Below are 18,060 nucleotides of genomic sequence, written 5' to 3' on the forward strand. Positions count from 1 at the left end.
CACGACGGCCGCTTCGAGGACTCAAGGCCTCCAAACATGGGTCGCTCTATCCCCTACGCCACCATGGCGCGCCCATTTTAGATTTTTTTTTTATCTGTTTGCTGGAACATACTTAAGTTCTAGTTATATATTTGGACATGGACATAAAGTCAAAACTTTCAGCTTTCATCTGAAGGTTTCCACATGGAAATTTGACGAAGGTTGTTCTTTTTAGCCCCTGATATGAAGGGATTGTGTTTAAAAAAGTCTTTTAGTTCATCACATTTTTATGCGGTCATTTTGTTCAACTTACTGAATTAAAGCTGAAAGTCTGAACTTCAGCTGCATTCGAAATTCATTTTAGTAATGTGCAAAGAAAATGTTGTCTCTCCTGAATCAAAGTGCTACATTCCTTTGAGTAACAAGTTAACAAAAAAAAAAATTGGGCTGCTTTTTGATAGGACTGCTGTGCTGTGTGTTCTTAGTTTGCAAAAATGATCATGTCAAATGAACCAACTGCAGTTTTCGCAATATTTTAAGGAAAGACATTCAAGAAAGGTTAGCCAACTCACTGAAGGAGTACAGAGAAATCATCTGATTGTTCTGTTCTCTTCTTGGAAATGTTGTGGTATGAAAACCTTCTACTGTTCTCAGAAATCTGACTCTGGCAAAACTAATTCCCAAAACCAAGACAGGATGAGAATTAAAAGGTGAACAGCTGCAGTTTTGCTCTGGGCATTGTGGCTGTCCAGAGAAGACTTGGTAAACATTCAGACAAGTTAACATGGCGTTTGATGCACTGTTGATGGTTCATAATTGGGTAAAGCATATATATGTATAAAAGAAAAAAAAACGTAAAGCTGTATTTGAATCAACATGGAAAAAACACAAGATCCTACCAAGTGTTTTTGTCTAGTTTCTAGTATAAACATCGTAGTGTTGTAGGAAAATGTTCAAATGTTTAATTCATGTATCATAAAGATTTTATTTGGAAAGTTTAAAACAAAAAAGTCTTGAGTTTTTTTTCCCAGTTTTGTTTTTGGTATTTTTTGCTGGAAGTTTCATTGTTTAAACATCTATATGTTTTTTGTCATTAACAGATACACACGGCTGGCCAGCTGTGATATCTGGGGAACCAAAGAAGTGGACTTTCTTGGACTGGATGACTTCTCCAGTCCCTACCAGGATGAGGAGGTGATCAGTCGGACCCCGACGCTGGCTCAGCTCAACAGCGAGGACTCACTGCCCGTCTGTGAGGCTCTCTACCCTCCTGTCGACCTGACGCTTCCTTGCTCCCAGCCCCCATCTCAGCCGCTCCCCTCTCAAAACAAGAGACTCCAGGGTCTGGGCGTCAGCTCCGTGCGGTCGTCTCCGTGCTCCACATCCTCTTCCCAATCCCGTCCTTCCAGAAGCCTTTTCGCAGACTTTCCTGAAAGCTCCCAAAAAGCAACCAGACCTGTTGCTTCCAGCACCGAGACCATGGCTAAAACCCAGAACCAGCTCGGTCTCGCCCAGGACCACACCCAGGCTCAACCCAAACCTCCGGGTCGAGGGGCTAAGATGGCCGCTCCGACGTCTCACAGCGCTGACTTTGTTCGGAAAGCTAAAGTTCGCATCAGTTCTGGACCCAGACCTCAAGGCGAGGCGATGCCCCAGACAGATTTTGAGAGGTCAGATCCGCCGCTGCCTCTCTCCCAGCCTCAAGATGAGAAGCCCTCCACTTCTGCAAGTGCCATCTCAGTGGGCCATGCCACCCCGCAAGCCAGCGGCTTGGCTAGCCTGGAGGGCTTTGAGTTGAAGGCGGAGGGGGCGACGCGGCGGGAGGGGCCTGTCGGCAGGTCCGCTGCTGTTCCCCAGCTGGTAGAGGCGAAGCAGACCGTGTGCAGCACGTCCGACGCCGTGGCAGGGGCGTGCGGCGCAGGCGGCGGCGGGGTTTTGGTTGAAGATCCAGAGCAGAGCAAGGAGGAAGAACACAACTACTCTCTGTTCCTGACCCGCAGCCGAGCTCTGACGCAGCTGGAGGAAGATGAGGAGGAGGAAGACGACGAGGAGCCAGAGGAGGACGAGGGCGATGGGCTGGACTTGGACGATGAAGACCACGATGAAGGTTTCGGCAGTGAGCATGAGCTCTCTGAGAATGAGGAGGAAGAGGAGGAGGAGGAGGAGGATGAAGACTACGAAGCAGACAAGGATGACGACATGAGCGACGCCTTCTCTGAGCCAGGTAGAGGCCGTCTTGAATCCTTTCCTTTCTTGCATTTCAAAACCTAATTTCTCCTTAATTTTTCTGCTGCAAAAACACAAAATCTTACCAAGTATTTTTGATCTAGTTTCTAGTGCAAATATCTTTGTGCACTTTAAATAAGACAAAACTAACTTACAAGTAGCTTTTCATCATTATTAAGGGATTAATGACTTAAAACAGACTTTTATCTTTCTGAAAAGTTACTTGTGAGTTAGTTATGTCTTATTTCAAATGAACTCAGATATTTGCACTTGAAACTAGATCAAAATTACTTGGTAAGTTTTTGTGTTTTTTGCACTGTAGTCTAACTTCTTCAACATTTTTGTGTTTCTTTGTCCCGTCAGGCTGTGACATGGAGCTGATGGATGACATAAAAGGCCTGACAGCTGGAGTCTCCAGCCGGAAGAGAGGGAAGCGCCGCTACTTCTGGGAGTACAGCGAGCAGCTCACCCCCTCCAAGCAGGAGCGGATGCTGAAGCCCTCTGAGTGGGACAGACACACGCTGCCGAGCAACATGTACCAGAAGAACGGGCCTCTGCATGGTATTCACAAACACACAGACTCATAGAAACTACACACAGCAGCTCCCAAAGGTGTCTTAAACTGACAAAAACCTTCCCCATCTTTTTAAATGAACATTAATCCTGAAATATGAATGTTATTATAATACTTATGAACATTAAACTAATAGTTTGTCAAGTGACAGCATTGATTTTCTGTCAGATTTAGTTCTCAAATAATGTTCAAACCTTTCAGTTAAAATTTTTTTCTTCAATTTTATTGATTGTGCCATTTATATAGATGCAAACATGAAATCTATCACCCAGTCTCGTTACCTAACAACCCAAGTGGTGCTCCAGCACATTTGGTCATCTGGTTTTACCGCTGTGCAAGTCTTTTGCTGTTGACTTACAATTCAGAAACCACTTGCTGCATTCTTGTTGGCTGTGCAGGAGGCTCTACTTCTGCTTTTCAAAGATGAAACATTCTCCTTCAAGATTTTGTAAAGTTTTATCCAGTTAGTTAGAAGAAAATGTTTCTGCTTCACAGCCCTACAACATTCTCTTACCAAAGACATATGAAGAAAAAAATATATAGATTTATGTCTTTATATTAAACACAAGCAGCACTAGGCAGACATTTCTGAGGCTTTTCCAGTGTTACGATTGGCCAGTTGGGCTTATATCACATACACCTGGTATTTTACCAGCAACGTGTCCACCTCTGAGATCCACTCTATATTCAACTATATCACATTACCTTTCTTTTAGAACAGAGTAGTAAAACAACAGCTTTATTTGAGCCTTTTAGAGCCTTTTATTCCATAATATTGTGTCCTTGAGGTTTGCCTAAGACTTTTAAATGAGGCTGTGATGACGTATGTTGTTCAGATGGGTTTGCACAACAGCATACCCAGATCAGGATCCTTTGAAATAGCAGGGGAAATGAAAAACTGTCACAAGGAAATTACCCATCACCTGTATTCAAAAATTTTGGTTTTAAATGATGCTGAATTATGGAAATTAGATTTGTATAAATGGGAAAAAGTCACATGTGAAAGTATATAAAATCAACTTTTATTGGAAATGCAAATATGCATGTGAAATTTTCAATAAATCTGGAAATGCAAGTGTCAAATTAATTAACCTCTCTTTATCTTAAATAACTATATAATATAAATAAATATAAAGAGCTGCCTATGAGTTACCCCATTTATACAACAGGGAAACATAAAGTCATGGATTTCTAATTAAAAGTCCCTAGACAATTTAATTAACTCACAAAAGTAAAGTATCAATAGAAAATGCTTTTGTCATATTTCTTTTAATAGGAATAATAATAACTTCTTTCTTATGAAAGAAATATATATTTAGATTTACATTTTTAAAAAATGCACATTGGAAAGCACCTCTGTTTTGTTGTATAGAAATATACATTTTATTTTGTTTCTATTTTTGTTTATGTTCCATATTTTGTCTGCATCATACATGTCAATAATTTCCAAATTGTGGGGTCAATGAATAAATTGCGTGGCTCTAAGTAGCTCAACATAAATAAGAAAACATTACAGCCACACTTACAGTCATCCATAGTAACGTGATCCTTCTGCTGCTGCAGCAGGCTCAATCAATACAGTACATTTAACTTTAATAGTGTCAAAAGTAATTAAAATTATCTTTCTTTCTGTTTCTCCCTAATGAAAAAATGCACTCAAATAAAGGTTGTATTTTTTCTAATATCTTCTGTGTAAGATTGTGACATCTTTCGAATTTATTTTGAGGATTATTTTTATTTAGCAAGTGGTGCACATCTCTAAAAAGCAGTAATAGCTTAAAAAAGTATAGCAAAGTGACACATTATGCTGAGTAATAATTCAACAGAGCCTCTTTTGTGTCTATAGAAATGTACTGCTTTGTAATGTGTTATGATTTTTTTTGTTTTCCTTCCTGTTACAAAGGAAAATACATGCTAAAGAAATCGCGGCGCACAGACGTGGAAGACCTGACTCCCAATCCTCGCAAGCTGCTGCAGATCGGCACAGAGCTCCGCAAGCTGAACAAGGTGATCAGCGACCTCACTCCCGTCAGCGAGCTGCCGCTGACCGCACGGCCGCGCTCTCGCAAGGAGAAGAACAAGCTGGCGTCCAGGTACAGCATCCTGCATGTGTACGATTACAGTCAGAGCTACAATGTGGATAAGTAACTTTCATCTGTTTGGGATTTAGGGCTTGCCGTTTAAAAAAGAAAGCTCAATATGAAGCAAACAAAGTGAAGCTTTGGGGACTCAGTACAGAATATGGTAAGTTAATCATCTCTTCATCCTTAGCTCTGATTGTTGTCTTTTTATTTCTCTTGTTACATTTATCTCTATTAATCTAGAAACAAAAATATTGTCTGGGGAGCATTATGAGTAGTTTTTATGTCTTCTGTGCTTGAACACGTGCAGATCGGCTACTGTTTGTGATCAACGCCATCAAGGAGGAGATAATGCTGCGAGTGGAGGACTCGTCTCCACGCCCAACCAACATGACCGAGACTCTGGAGCGGCTCATTGAGGAAACGCTTGGTGAGAATTAAACATGAGTAAACATTCTGACCTTGTTTAGCTTTACTGTGCTTGTAAAATGCTATTTTAAACTTACTTGGTTTGAAATCTGAGATCACAGGATTTTTTTTTGTCTAAAATATGTCTTTCTCTGACCTCTAAATGTGTGTAGTTTGCCATTTTGTACCCTTAAAGAAACTTTTATCAGTTTTCTTAACTCAAGTAAAAAAAAATGCAGTAATTGCATAAACTTAAGTTCATAATGGTTTTTCAGCAAAAATAACAAAAAAAGAAAAGTGCAAATTAAGATTGTAGTTATATTTCACAAAGGGCTTCTAGTTGTTATGCTGGTTTGGATTGCTTTTTATTTCTTTCAGAGATTAAGTCATTATTTCAAACTGCTGTCTGTATTTTCTCATGTTATCTTTTTCTGATTTAGAAGAAATGGGAATAAAAATAGCCTTTATTGCCTCACAGTGAGGAATTCAAGTGTAAAAGCAGCATCACGATATATGTAGGTGCACACAACAAATCAAAAAGTATTAAATATACATATATACCAAGAATCCCAATAATAATTATATTTGTTTAAATTAATAACAACATGTAAACTGAGACACGTATAAAAGAAAAGAAAGAGGGTCAAATATGTTTATGCTTCTGCCTACCTCCTTTTCAAACAAATAGTTATCTAAATATATATCATAGTATTTAACTTGTGAATGTGAATATGTATGTTTGAAATAAATACATAAGCAAATCATAATAATATACAGTATACAATTATTAAATAATTTTGACGTGTATTGAACATTAAAAAGAGAACAAATTGTTTGCAATAAACATTCTACAGCAGAAATGTTATTTGAAAACAAGTAAAACAGAATAAATAATTGTTCTAATGCCAGAAGGGATGTAAACATATTGATTTTGTTGGGAGCCGTGATAGTAGTGTAGTTTTATAGGGAGGATCTCCTGTAATGCTCCTTTGTGCACCTAGGATGCAGCTGTCTGCCATAAAAAAGCAGACAGAGGAAATCTGTATACGAGAAAATACATTTGCACAACTTTACGTCTCTTTTAGTGCCATCGCCGGTTGCTGGGCAGACTTCAGACTTTGTCAACAAGATTTTGGAAAACACGGGACGCGGTGACCCAACGGGAGGACTGGTCGGCCTGCGAGTCCCCACCTCCAAAATGTAGACAAACCCTCCGTCCACTGAGAAGAGTGGACTCCATATTACCACCGTGCTGTCCGTTGTAACTATTCTCCCCTCTGCATGCCCCTCCAGCTCAGAGTAAACACTCATCGTCAGTCACTCAAACACACACACCACCTCCCCGTACGTGTGCTTGTCTTTGCCGTGCAGCTGTAAGGCACAAACCCTGGCTTTTCCGTCTCTGCACGCCACGCGCAGCGTCAGTACATCGCTGTCTCCCCAACCATGGTGGCCGGCTGTTGGGAGAAGCACGTTGAAAAGCAAGTGATGGTTTGGTGTGTCTGGAGCAGCACATTCTTAAATCCACTGGTGGTTGTTAGATGAGCGTAACGTCGCCTGCTGCAGGCTTTAGGGACTGAGACTGGAGCTCAAATGAGCATAACCACTGGAAGACTTTGTTTGAGGTGGTAATAAAGACAGAGGAAATCTTGTTACATGCCAGAAACAATCGCAGATTGATGAAGCATAAGTTATCGTTTATACAAGGAGCTTTATCCCAAAAAGCAAAAAAAGAGAAAAAAAACAACAAAAAAAGAAGTTCCAGGATGTTAAATTGACCCCTTCACTGAAGCACTTTTATAAAAATGGCTCTGGTAGCCCAGAAAGCTGCAGGGGAGAAAAAAGCAGGGTGGCAGGAAATATTTAGTACTGAAGGCCTAAATAAATTTATGCCATCCCCTGTTTGCCAATCAACTCTACTGCTTGCAAAAACAGGTTTAGTATATTAGCGCAAGATATGAAACAGAAAAAAAAATGCAGTAGAAGATTCAAGTGATCACACATCCTGCTGGTTTCGACATGTAACCTTAATCAACAGGAAGTGGTTCACAACCTGAATTGGAAATGCATGTAGCATGGTGCTTTTTTGGGGCTTTCTGGTGGTTATAACTGGACTGGGAAACGATGATGAGGATGGTGATAAAGATGACATAAACAGCAATCCATCTCCTCCAGGAAACTGTATATAGAAGTGTCTCCCAGGCATCAGCTCCTCCCTTTTTTGTACAGTAAAGTTGACCAGGCAGCGTGGTGGTGACAGTTTGATGTGTTCATACTAGTGTTTGATCAGAGTTCTATTCATTGTGCCTTGTATATGTATGTGTGTGTCTCTTTAAGTCTGAATGAGTGTGTGTTAGAGACGGACTCGAGCTCCAGCTTTGGAGAGAAGGTTGTTAGGGAACGAAAGGATGGGCACAAGTTGTTTAAAGATATTCTGAATGTACATAAACAAATGGAAGCTCTTGTTGCGTGATGCCACAGAGTCTGTGTATATAGGAGGGCTCTGCAATAGATTCCTTTCGGTTTTTGGTACTCTTGTCTTTAGGGTCCTGGGAGGGGCGGGATGGGGCGGGTTAACAGATATTTTTCCTTTAGGGTTACAACAAATATTTGCACACTATATTTTGATTGTTTTTTGTACCAAAGACACATGCAACGAAAATGGCGACCAGCCAGTCAAAGTAAGGTTTTGCACAGCTTACCTGACGCCGTATTGAATGTAAGAAATGTGGGAGGGTCAGGGAACTTCATAGAACTGTGAAATTAGTTTGGGTCCAATTCTGTACAGAAAAGGAACATTAATTTGTGTCCCTTGCATCGTGGGCTTTTTCCTGTAGATTTGTTGCTTAGGAACCACTTCATTCCTGAACTGATTCCTCCCCGCACATGCTAAGTGTGTTAATGGCGCTAGTTCGAAAACAAAAACAAACAAAAAAAAAACAAGCGCTCACCTAGTAGATAAGCTAAGTTACTTTTTTTTTTTTTGCTTGTCAAGATGTTCCCTGAAATAACCAAAATATTCCTGTGTCACTTGTTTGATTTCTGTATGTAGTCAAGGTCTAGTTCACAAGCAGAATATTATCTGAGTTGTGTTTTAAAGTACTGTATATAGAAGCATTAATGCTACATCTATGAGTTATGAAATGCTACTTTTCATGATTTGTTTTCAAGCATGTCACATTTCTGCATTTAAAAAGCTAGAGAAAAAATAAACAAAAAACAGTATATTTTTGTATTTAAGCTGCTTCTTAGACTTGCTTTCTGGTTTTTAGGTATTCATAGGTCAGAGAATTAGTTATGGAGAAAAAGAAGAGACAGGCTGATCGAATAATCTTCTTTACTGACTGTGTAAAAGAGAACAAGGACTGGATAATTTCAGACACAATGTGGCATAACGTCACTGTCATTAGAGCGGTCTGCAGGAAGATGGAGGACAGACTGTATTTGTCTTGTGGCTCAAAATGATGCTTCACACTGACCTGGAATCAGCAGCTTTTACATTTTAGTAGAGATGTACCAATAAAAGATTTGTGACTGATTTTCACCCAAACCTCTACCTGCTGATATGGATTTCTGATTAGCAGCATTCAAAACATTTTTTGGCCTTATAAGAGTAATAATCTTACACTGTGTGTGAGAAAGGAGTCACTATTTTAGAACAAAGACAAAATGATGACGAGATTGACATTTTCCACCTGTATAATAACAGTTACCACTGCTAAATTTGAGCAGCAGTCTTTGTGTCTTTCCGCTAGAACATCTGGATCTTTACTTTATCTCTGATATATTCCAAACATTTCCAAATCCAACATGTTTCATGATAGAGAAGTTGGAAGCTCACAAAGAGTGAAACTTTGCAGTAGTCCAAAGAGCCTTCCTGGTATCTACTAAAATGTGCTCTATGCTAATTTTGCCACTTCAATGAGACACAAAACTCCCGAAAATGCAACATGACAACGCCTAACTCTCTGAATGAACAGCCAACATTCCTCTGTAGAAATACTTTATTCTTTAACAGCTCAGTCATTCGAAAATAGACAACTTTGAGTCTTCTTCACTCAGTAAGAACTTCCCCACTGATGAGTGTTGTGGTTAGCAGAATGTCGTTCTTAGTTATGGTGCATTCACTGACAGGAATAAAAAGTGTGTTTTCCACATGCTAAGCTCAGTCGGTTTAAAAATCAGGCAATTCTGTTTTTTTTTGTGCTTCTAAACTTTAGTTTCAGAATCAATCATTAAATTACGAGATGTTTGCATTCCTGGGATTGTTACCTTTCGAGCTGCATTGTTGACCTGTATGCCTCGCCTCGCCTTCATTCTTCTAGCCTTACTGCATCAAAATTAGCTACTTACCGGTACATATTTCACTGCTTATGTCATACCACGTGTTCTCAATTGTGTAAATATTTCAAAATTTTATTTCCACCTGTTTCACCTAAGAACTAATTCTCCTCAAATTAACCATAATCAAATTTTAGGACTTAAAATAAATTCATGAATGAGTTTTTTTTGATTCCAGGGCAGTGTGAAGATCAAAAGTTATTTCCAGAGCGTTTTCTAATGACTGTGAACGTTCCTCTCTGTGTATTTCATGATTGGGTAATAGCTAATTTCCTTTTCTGTCTAAAAAGGGAGAAATGGTGCTTCTTTTTGAAACTAGAACGATAAGTTTCCAATATTCACATTTGACTTGTTTGACTAGTTGTAGCCTAAAGACTTGCTCTCCCCTTTCCGTCCATAGTTATTTTCTTAGTAGTTATATATTTTGTAAATAAACTATGAGTTAATATGTATCTTCTAAATGTTAGTTATATGTGTAGATTATATGTTTAAAAAGACAACAGCACTTTGTCCAAAAAAATGAAAAAACAAAAAGAAATATTTTTTTTCTTCCATTTGCTGCTAAACGGCCTCGTGTGAATGCTGCAAGTGTACTTGATGACTACTTGCTCAGATAAGTCTATTACCTGACACGGCTAGGTCTCTGAACTAGCAAGTAATATACGCGTGTGGCCTGACGGGGGGTTAGATCTACAAATTTTCTTGAGCCATGAAATGATATGAGGTGTTCAGAGAGAGGAAGAGAGTATCATTGCTTGGCTTTCGGGAAGTGCAGTGTCTTGACAGGATCGGTCTATTTCCTGGTCAGGGTGTTATGGTATGTTTGTGGTCTTAAACAAAACAAAATGAAAAAAAAGAGGGTTTTGATTCCAGGGCCCCTACGTTTGATTCTGATGCTGACCCCCTTGGCGTCATGATTCATTTGCCTTCAGTAGAGGTTTCCTATGGAAAATCTGATTCTGCTTTGGCTTCCTCTTCAGGGCGATGTACAGTGTAGACACATTTCTTCAGAGAGCTATATTGTTATCATTTGTAAACTGATTTCTACTTGTGACTTAAAGAGGAGGGGGTTTAGCCTTGGGCGGCCGGGAAGAGCTCGCTCCAAAGCTGGTTTTCTGGGCCGCCTTAGGGGATATTACTATATCACTGTACTGTATGGCAAGCCAATTACAAGTGGAGACTCAATCCGGACACTTATTGCCTTCTGAAATAACTTCGCACAAACAAAAATAACAACATGGCAGACATGTTTGTAGCTAAAGGGACATGCCTGGGGTTTATAACATTGTTCTGCCAGTCTGGTAAACAACAGCAACAAAACCATTCAGCCTGATTGGCTCAAAACAACCCTGACTGAAGTAGCAGACGTGGCGATCCATAACTGAAAATTGACTTCAGAAGTCTGAACACAGTATTCAAAGCCTTTTCTCAGCTATGATTTGATGCCAGGTCTGTCAGGGGGTCAACAGTGGTTACAGGGCCGCTGGTTGACGGCCGGCTGACATAAGAGGCGCGCATGTTTTGCTGTCGATCACGAGGCTGTAGTTTTAAGAGAGTCCTCACAGGTTTTTACATTTAACATGATAGGCGCAAGCTGTGCAACTTTACATTCGAACCAAGAGACTCTGTGGCATTTTAATAGTCAAGGAAATGAGTGAGAATCCACGCCAGTAAAACTATTCCTTATTCTTTTTAGTTTAAAAAAAAAACCTATACCGTAACTATTAAGCTAATAGAGTGTGTAACTTTGTGCTACTCTTGTTCAATAAAAGCTACGTGGATACCATAAAGCTCTTCTTCAGCAAATCAGGGTAATACTGTTCTTCTATCTGACATGTGATGACGTATAAAATCGCAAGAAAAATATATTTATGTATTCCAGTTATTGTCGCCATTCTTTACTCTGTACAAAAAATATATTGTCTGTCTGTGTGTTCTGAATTATCAATGTCAATCACTATGGTGCAATGCTCTGTACACAAAGTCAAAACAAAGGCCAACAGACTTTGACACAAAAATTTAAAACAAACAAAAAAATTTTTTTGAATCTGCAACATGTTCCCTTCATGAAGGATTTGACTCTGATGTCCAGCTGTGATCCAACTGGGGTTTGTCACATGGTGCTGATATTGTTTGGTCATCCAAGAAGTGCTGCCCCCCCACTCCAATTGTTTCCATTAGTTTTAAGTTTCTGTAAATGGTGAGATTTTGCTGTTGGACCAGTAAGAAGAAGATTCACATGGGTTCTTTCTCTGAACAGCAGGAGTTGGGAGTTTCTGTTATTGACTTGTGGTATAAATGTTGCTCAGCATAGCATGACTTCTTTTGTAAAAGCCAGTTTCTTGGGCTTGACAAAACTAGCCATAATGAAATTTAAAAAATAATATATATTATTTCAGTGATACACATTATCAGATCATATAATATAATTTCAGAGAAGTTTCCATCTGTTTCACAGTATAAACTGATTGATTGCTCAGTTAAATTATTAATAGCATTCTAGATGAAGGATTAGATTTCATACAAATCCTTTGACGGTACGGTTTTATCAGTATGTTAATTTATATTAATAATTTGGACTTGATAGTTATAGTAAATATAGTATAATGGAATTTTTTCACAAGCTAGATAAACACATGGATTGGAGATAACTTTTTAAAATACGTGATTTGATATCCTGTGTTTGTAGGAATCTCTTAAAGTTTCTTAATCCATTACTGCTGATTCCAGGTGGTTAAAGGATAGCATAAGTTGGAAATAATGGGGATAAAATACTAAGCCTTAGCACCAAATTATCTAAACAAAACAAAACAGACAAAAAACAATCTAAAAATAAACTTTGGATTTATTGAAACTTTGTATTTTAAAACAATTTAAAGATTATGTCTTACACAACCTGGCAACATGCTAGCTTGTTAGCACTGAGTTTAGATTCATGCTAGCTTAAACTATGCCAACAAATGTCATCTGATACAAACATTGTTTTTAGTTCTGCTGTTTCATTTAATAAAATCCTAATAGTCTTTAAAGTAATGATTAAAAAAAACCCTGAATTTTGGATTTGTAGTAATTTTGTCCTTTTGAAATGGGAAGATTTGAATTTTAATATGTTGCAAAGCTAAGCAAACCTTGCCCAACCTCACAATTCAGAAGCTTCACATGTACCTGTATTAAAGTGAATTGAAGTGTATTTTATATACTTATGAATTATATTATATTATGAACAGCACGATGAACATTTATTATAATAGCTTACAACAATTAGATTTTGTAGTTTTGACATTAGCATAAAGGAAAGAAAAAATGGTGGTTAATGAAAGTTGTTTGAAAAACATACTGAACTTGGCAACCACTTCACTTGCTATATTGTTGATTTCTTTGCATCTTGCTATTGTTATAAAGTTACTGCACTTAAGATACTTTTAAAATTAGAAATATTGAATTTTAAATCTACAGCTGCATTAGATTATATTTAGCTCTTTTAAAGCTATTGAAAGTTTCTTTAATCTATTTTGCTTGTGTTAATTAATAAAATATATTACGGCATCAGCATTTTTTTCATCCAACAACTTACTACCTTGTTAACTGGGGTAATATCTTCAAGCTTATAAGAAGGTAAAAATGACAGCTAATGTCTGAAAAACTGTAATAAATGACTCATTTAATAAAATAGTTTGTTTGTTTACAGCTTGCTTCAGTGACAAAAAGTATTTATATTATTTTAATAGTAAAAATAAGGAAATAAAGTTGAGTGTAACATTTGATGAATTGCCAAGTCACATAAATCTTTCCAAAATTCTCAGTTCTCTCATGCAATGATATACATATTTATTTAAAAAACTTAATAGGAACGCTTTTACTAGCATTAGTATTTTATTCCAACATGTAATGCAATTAGCGTTTTTTATTGTAGCTAGGAACAACGTACTCTACTGATCCCAACTTGTGCTGTCCTTATGTTTTAAGTCTGAAGGAAGGCAGCAAAGAACTTTTAATTAAAATAACGCCAGAAAAGCTGTTTGCAAAAGCAGTTTCAATTGATAGTCAGTGTTGTTTTTACAGCTTGTTGTAGTGTTTTCTCTTTTTATTCCTTAACTTTCCATTGTTAAGGCACAATTTGTGTTTTTTTTCCTGGAAACTTCTTAGTGTAGAATCGATAAAGTAAGTATTCTTCAAAATGTTTATATAATGGGTTCTTTTGACTCCCATCTGTTGGCTGTATTGTCATGACCCAAAAGTCTGGCTTCCAGTTCTGTTTGTATCATTTCACATATATTCTGTTTTGTTTAAACTTACAACCCTATTTTTGTAAAACTGCCTCACATTTTGAGGTTGTGTCACTTACGTTCCCTTTTGTTCTTCCCGAAATGAGAAGCAGCAAGGCTTGTGTGTTTGCAGGGTAACTTCTTGCATTAAGCTGAGAGAATTTGGTGCATTTTAATTCCCTTGCAGAATAGGGAAATGATTTGGACATAAGAAATTGATTTCATTGTCACAAAGTTGTTGCATGGCTTTTTGGGGCTCTCTGTACTCAGTGATTTGATTTTGTACTTGCTGCTATTGAATGAGCACAAAGAGGCTTGAGGATGTTTATGACAGATTTCCAGTATATTTACCCTACATACTCCTCCTTGTTTTTTTTTTTTGTTTTTTTTTCTTAGATATTTTTCCTGTGATAGTCAAAAGACCAAAAGCATTACTCATCTTGCCCTTGGTTTTTACACTTACAGAAAAAAGACAATATTTTGAATTATGATGCCTGCTGAACCAGGTGCCTTAATCAAATATACAAAAACACAAATCTGCACCTTCTGTCAGTCTGGAGGGGATTTCCCCACAGAAACAATGGACTGGGTTTTCCAAAACTTAAACTTGAAATACAAAAATAAACTGAAAACCCTGCTCTATCTAACATCCACACATTTTACAGTGTAATCAACCGTTAGCAGCAGATTTAAACAGGTTCTCTTTCCCAGATGTTGAATTACTTTCCAACGGTATTTCCCTTTAGTATTATAGTGGAACCCGATGTTGTTTTGGGAAACCCGGTTCTATTTTTTGAAACTCTTTCTCTGCCCACTACGCCACAATATCGTACGTTGTATTGGCTGCTGCTGCTATCACTGCTGGTGTGTTTGTGTAGAGAAGAGCAAACTTCCACTGTGTCAGTGACAGAGGGAGACTCGGGGCCTGCTTTTTACCTGGTCAATATCAATGCATTCTTCTTCTTCTGAGGTTTTGACATGGTGCACTGTGTTGCTGCCTCTTGAGACCTTTATGTGACAGTAAAAAAGAAAAAGAAATAAAACCAATAAAAAAAGAACACTTTCCATTTTTTAACTTTGCTATAATGAAGTGCCAGACCCCTCCGTGAAGTCAGTGTTGGCACTGAGTCGCAGGTTGCGGATGAAGCGACAAACTGAGCATGGGGGTAAACTGTGGTGCTATACTCTGTCCCTGGCTGGGTGCTACAGTAACATGGCTGTGTTGAATTTTAGCCATATTATTCCTTCTGTTGATGACTCCGGTCAGTCTGGTGTTTCTGACTGCTGTACGCTGACATAGCGAGGTATAACTCCTCCGCTGCTGCTTTGCTGTTGAATGTAGACTCGTCTTCCTCAGCAGGATCACACAGACAGATGAAAGAGTGTCTGGAGATTTTATTTCTTTCTTGTTTGTATTTGTTTGGAAGCTCAAAGGGAGACTCTGGTCATTATGATAGAGAAAGATCTCGAATGTTATATTTTTATGTGGCTACTCTTGCTCATATGTTTAAACCTTCCTATCGTTAATGTTATAGTTTGATATTTATGCTAACTCTGTCAAATGTTTATATTGTTTTAAATTATATTTTATATTTTCCCCTACTCCTAGTGTTTATAATATGTGATATTTATTTGTGAAGGCCTGTAATTTAAAATGCAATGAGACAAATATGATTAAATTGAGATTTTAAAGTATTTCCACTGAGGATAGAAAGTCAGACACATGTCTTGAGATTCACAGGTGCAAATCACAATGAAACCACAATGATTTCTCAAACTTAATCTCTCATTTCTGGGAAATTAGTGGCAAAAGTTCAATAAATCAGCAATCGATTAGGCATTTTCCAATCTGCATCAATTCTTTTTTTTTTTCTATTTTGATAACCTCTGCTATAACACAGAGCATATTTTCTGGTAAGGATAATTACATTTATGCTTTAGACGATGTTTTATACCAAACTCTTCCAAAAGTGCATCTGTGGTTGATGTGTATTTTAGACTAAAATCTGCTGCATTCTGCTTTTTAATGCTTTAATGAATAGAAAATATCTAAAGATTCAGAAGTTGATCTGCCAGTCATGGGAAAGTTGATAGCTTCCTATCTATAATCAATTAGGATTTGTTCTTTAATGTAGTAGACCCGTTCTTATTTCACAAAGCTGAAAAATAAACATTCTAAAAACTCAATTTCAACAAGTGCACAAAGTAAAATGCAAAAATGTGTAAAAAAAAAAAGTCTTTTAGAAAATAATATTCAACTAAAGCTGGGTTTTGATTATTTTTATGATTATTTATTTCTACTATTGACATTTTTAACTACTGAGTTGAATAAATTGAGATGCTATAGTTAAGTCCATGGCTATAAAATAGTTTTTCCACATACTGATTATGTAAGGGACAAATTGCAAACAGCCTAAACAAATAAGTAAATCTTTAACCTTGAATAACTCATTTGTAATCTCTTTTACAGATCAAAGTGAAAATATGCAAACAACAATCAATTTGATTGATGCTTATTATTAAGACTCATATTGAGATCCCAATCACTATTTTCTAATCAGAGTATTAAATTCCTCAAACAAGATTTCTTTGCAAACTACCATTGTGAGGATATTTTTTATTTCTTTGCACTTTCGAAGGACTTGAATGACTGAAATAAATCAATTCAAGTTAAAGAGTTAAATAGCTTTAATATATAAAGAAGCACCTTTTGACCCTCAGTTTAAACTTAGTGATATACCAATGTACTTTATTTGCAAATAATATGCAAGTTTCCCTGAATAATATTTCATTGAGTGGTGAGAAATTTCTGCCTGTGAAACTCATTAATTGTTGTTAAAGGTTCGATATGGTTCAAAGCTAAACCAACTTTTAGCTCTCACCTTAGAAGATGGCTCATTTGCCATTAAAAGAACTTCAGTGGAAATGTTGAGATTTTTACCACGTTCCCTGTTGTTGTTTTTGTTTTGTTTAAATTATTTCTTAAGCTCTATTTACTTTCTTTTTAAGAAGGGCTTGGTTTGCAGTGTCTTGTCTCGTAGCCCTGGAGATTAGGACGGGGCCACTTAAGGCTGGTGGGCAGAGACCCCTCACCTTCCCCTGTAGTGAATAAATACAGGAGGGGTTCATCTCCTCTTCTGCAGACTGATTTAACTAAAGCAAAAAACTACCCATCTTTGACAATAAAAGCAAAACTATCTACTTTTACACTCGTCAATCTTACAAACCAATACTGCAGTGATTTACATCTCCTTCCAGACTTGCCAAAACACACGAGAGACGTTCAACAAAAAGAAAAAATGCTTCTCTTAAAGTAAAGCATCTGTTCTGTTTATTTTCTTCTGTTTCTAAGAATAAGAGCAGACAGTACGTCAATTTTTAGTAGGAAATCCATACAAGCCCAAACATTTGGAGAGGATGTGGAAGGTATCGGCCATCCTGAGCTCCACATGCCATTGTTATGATGCTTCTGGTCTTGTATGGTAACTTATTCTACTAGATCAACCGCATGGGATCTTTCTGTAGTTAGTCCTGTGTGTGTTCCTCTCCCCAGTTTCAGTAGGAAGGCTGTACTTCATTGCTAAGTGCTCTGTAATAGATCTCTTGGTGAATCTAATTTGGTAAAGAAGCAAAACCTGCAGAACGTGTATCCTGCTGAAACTAACTTGATCCTCTCTTTAGCAATGACGTCTATTTGTAGTTCACATATATGCCTGTTTAAATACAATATCTTGACATGTGTTATATTTATGTTATATAATAAATGTTGTGCTGGGTTTATACTTTTGGTTTAACTTCTTTCTTTTACATTGTATTTTTTGGAGGCACAGTTGCACAGGCATGGAAATGTAAGACTTTTTTTTCTCGGTTTGTACTGTAATGGCCCATTCTGTTTCAGCTTTTGACAGTTTTTGTCGGACACCTGCCCTGAATCTCTGTTGTGTTCTTGTGCCTCTTTATTTTTTCTAACTTTGTGTTAAATCATTCTTTCTTTTCTGTCATGTATCAGCCGGGTGTTGGTACTGCAGCTCTGCTTGTAACCACATTAGTCTGATTATGTTTATTGATTTTAATATCAAAACAATAAAAACCATTAGCACCCCACTCTGACTCCTGTTTCTTTCTTATTTTGACTTACATTTTATCTGTCTAAGGAACTGCTGTAGTGCAAAACAACGTTTTACAA

General features: G+C 37.5%; 1 protein-coding gene across 2 annotated transcripts in view; it reads left to right on the plus strand.

The window, feature by feature from the left end:
* Nucleotides 1-17,978, plus strand: part of crebrf (CREB3 regulatory factor) — a 33,414-nt gene extending 15,436 nt beyond the window's left edge. For both annotated transcript variants that reach the window (XM_014471381.2, XM_023342926.1), the window contains exons 5-10: nucleotides 1,080-2,203; nucleotides 2,569-2,766; nucleotides 4,683-4,872; nucleotides 4,950-5,023; nucleotides 5,171-5,290; nucleotides 6,354-17,978. In XM_014471381.2, coding sequence (XP_014326867.1) covers nucleotides 1,080-2,203; nucleotides 2,569-2,766; nucleotides 4,683-4,872; nucleotides 4,950-5,023; nucleotides 5,171-5,290; nucleotides 6,354-6,472 — 1,825 coding nt within the window. In that variant the 3' untranslated portion in view covers nucleotides 6,473-17,978. The remainder of the gene's footprint in view (nucleotides 1-1,079; nucleotides 2,204-2,568; nucleotides 2,767-4,682; nucleotides 4,873-4,949; nucleotides 5,024-5,170; nucleotides 5,291-6,353) is intronic.
* Nucleotides 17,979-18,060: the final 82 nt, after the last annotated feature.

Source organism: Xiphophorus maculatus, chromosome 11 (assembly GCF_002775205.1).
Source record: "Xiphophorus maculatus strain JP 163 A chromosome 11, X_maculatus-5.0-male, whole genome shotgun sequence".
NCBI classification, from domain to species: domain Eukaryota; kingdom Metazoa; phylum Chordata; class Actinopteri; order Cyprinodontiformes; family Poeciliidae; genus Xiphophorus; species Xiphophorus maculatus.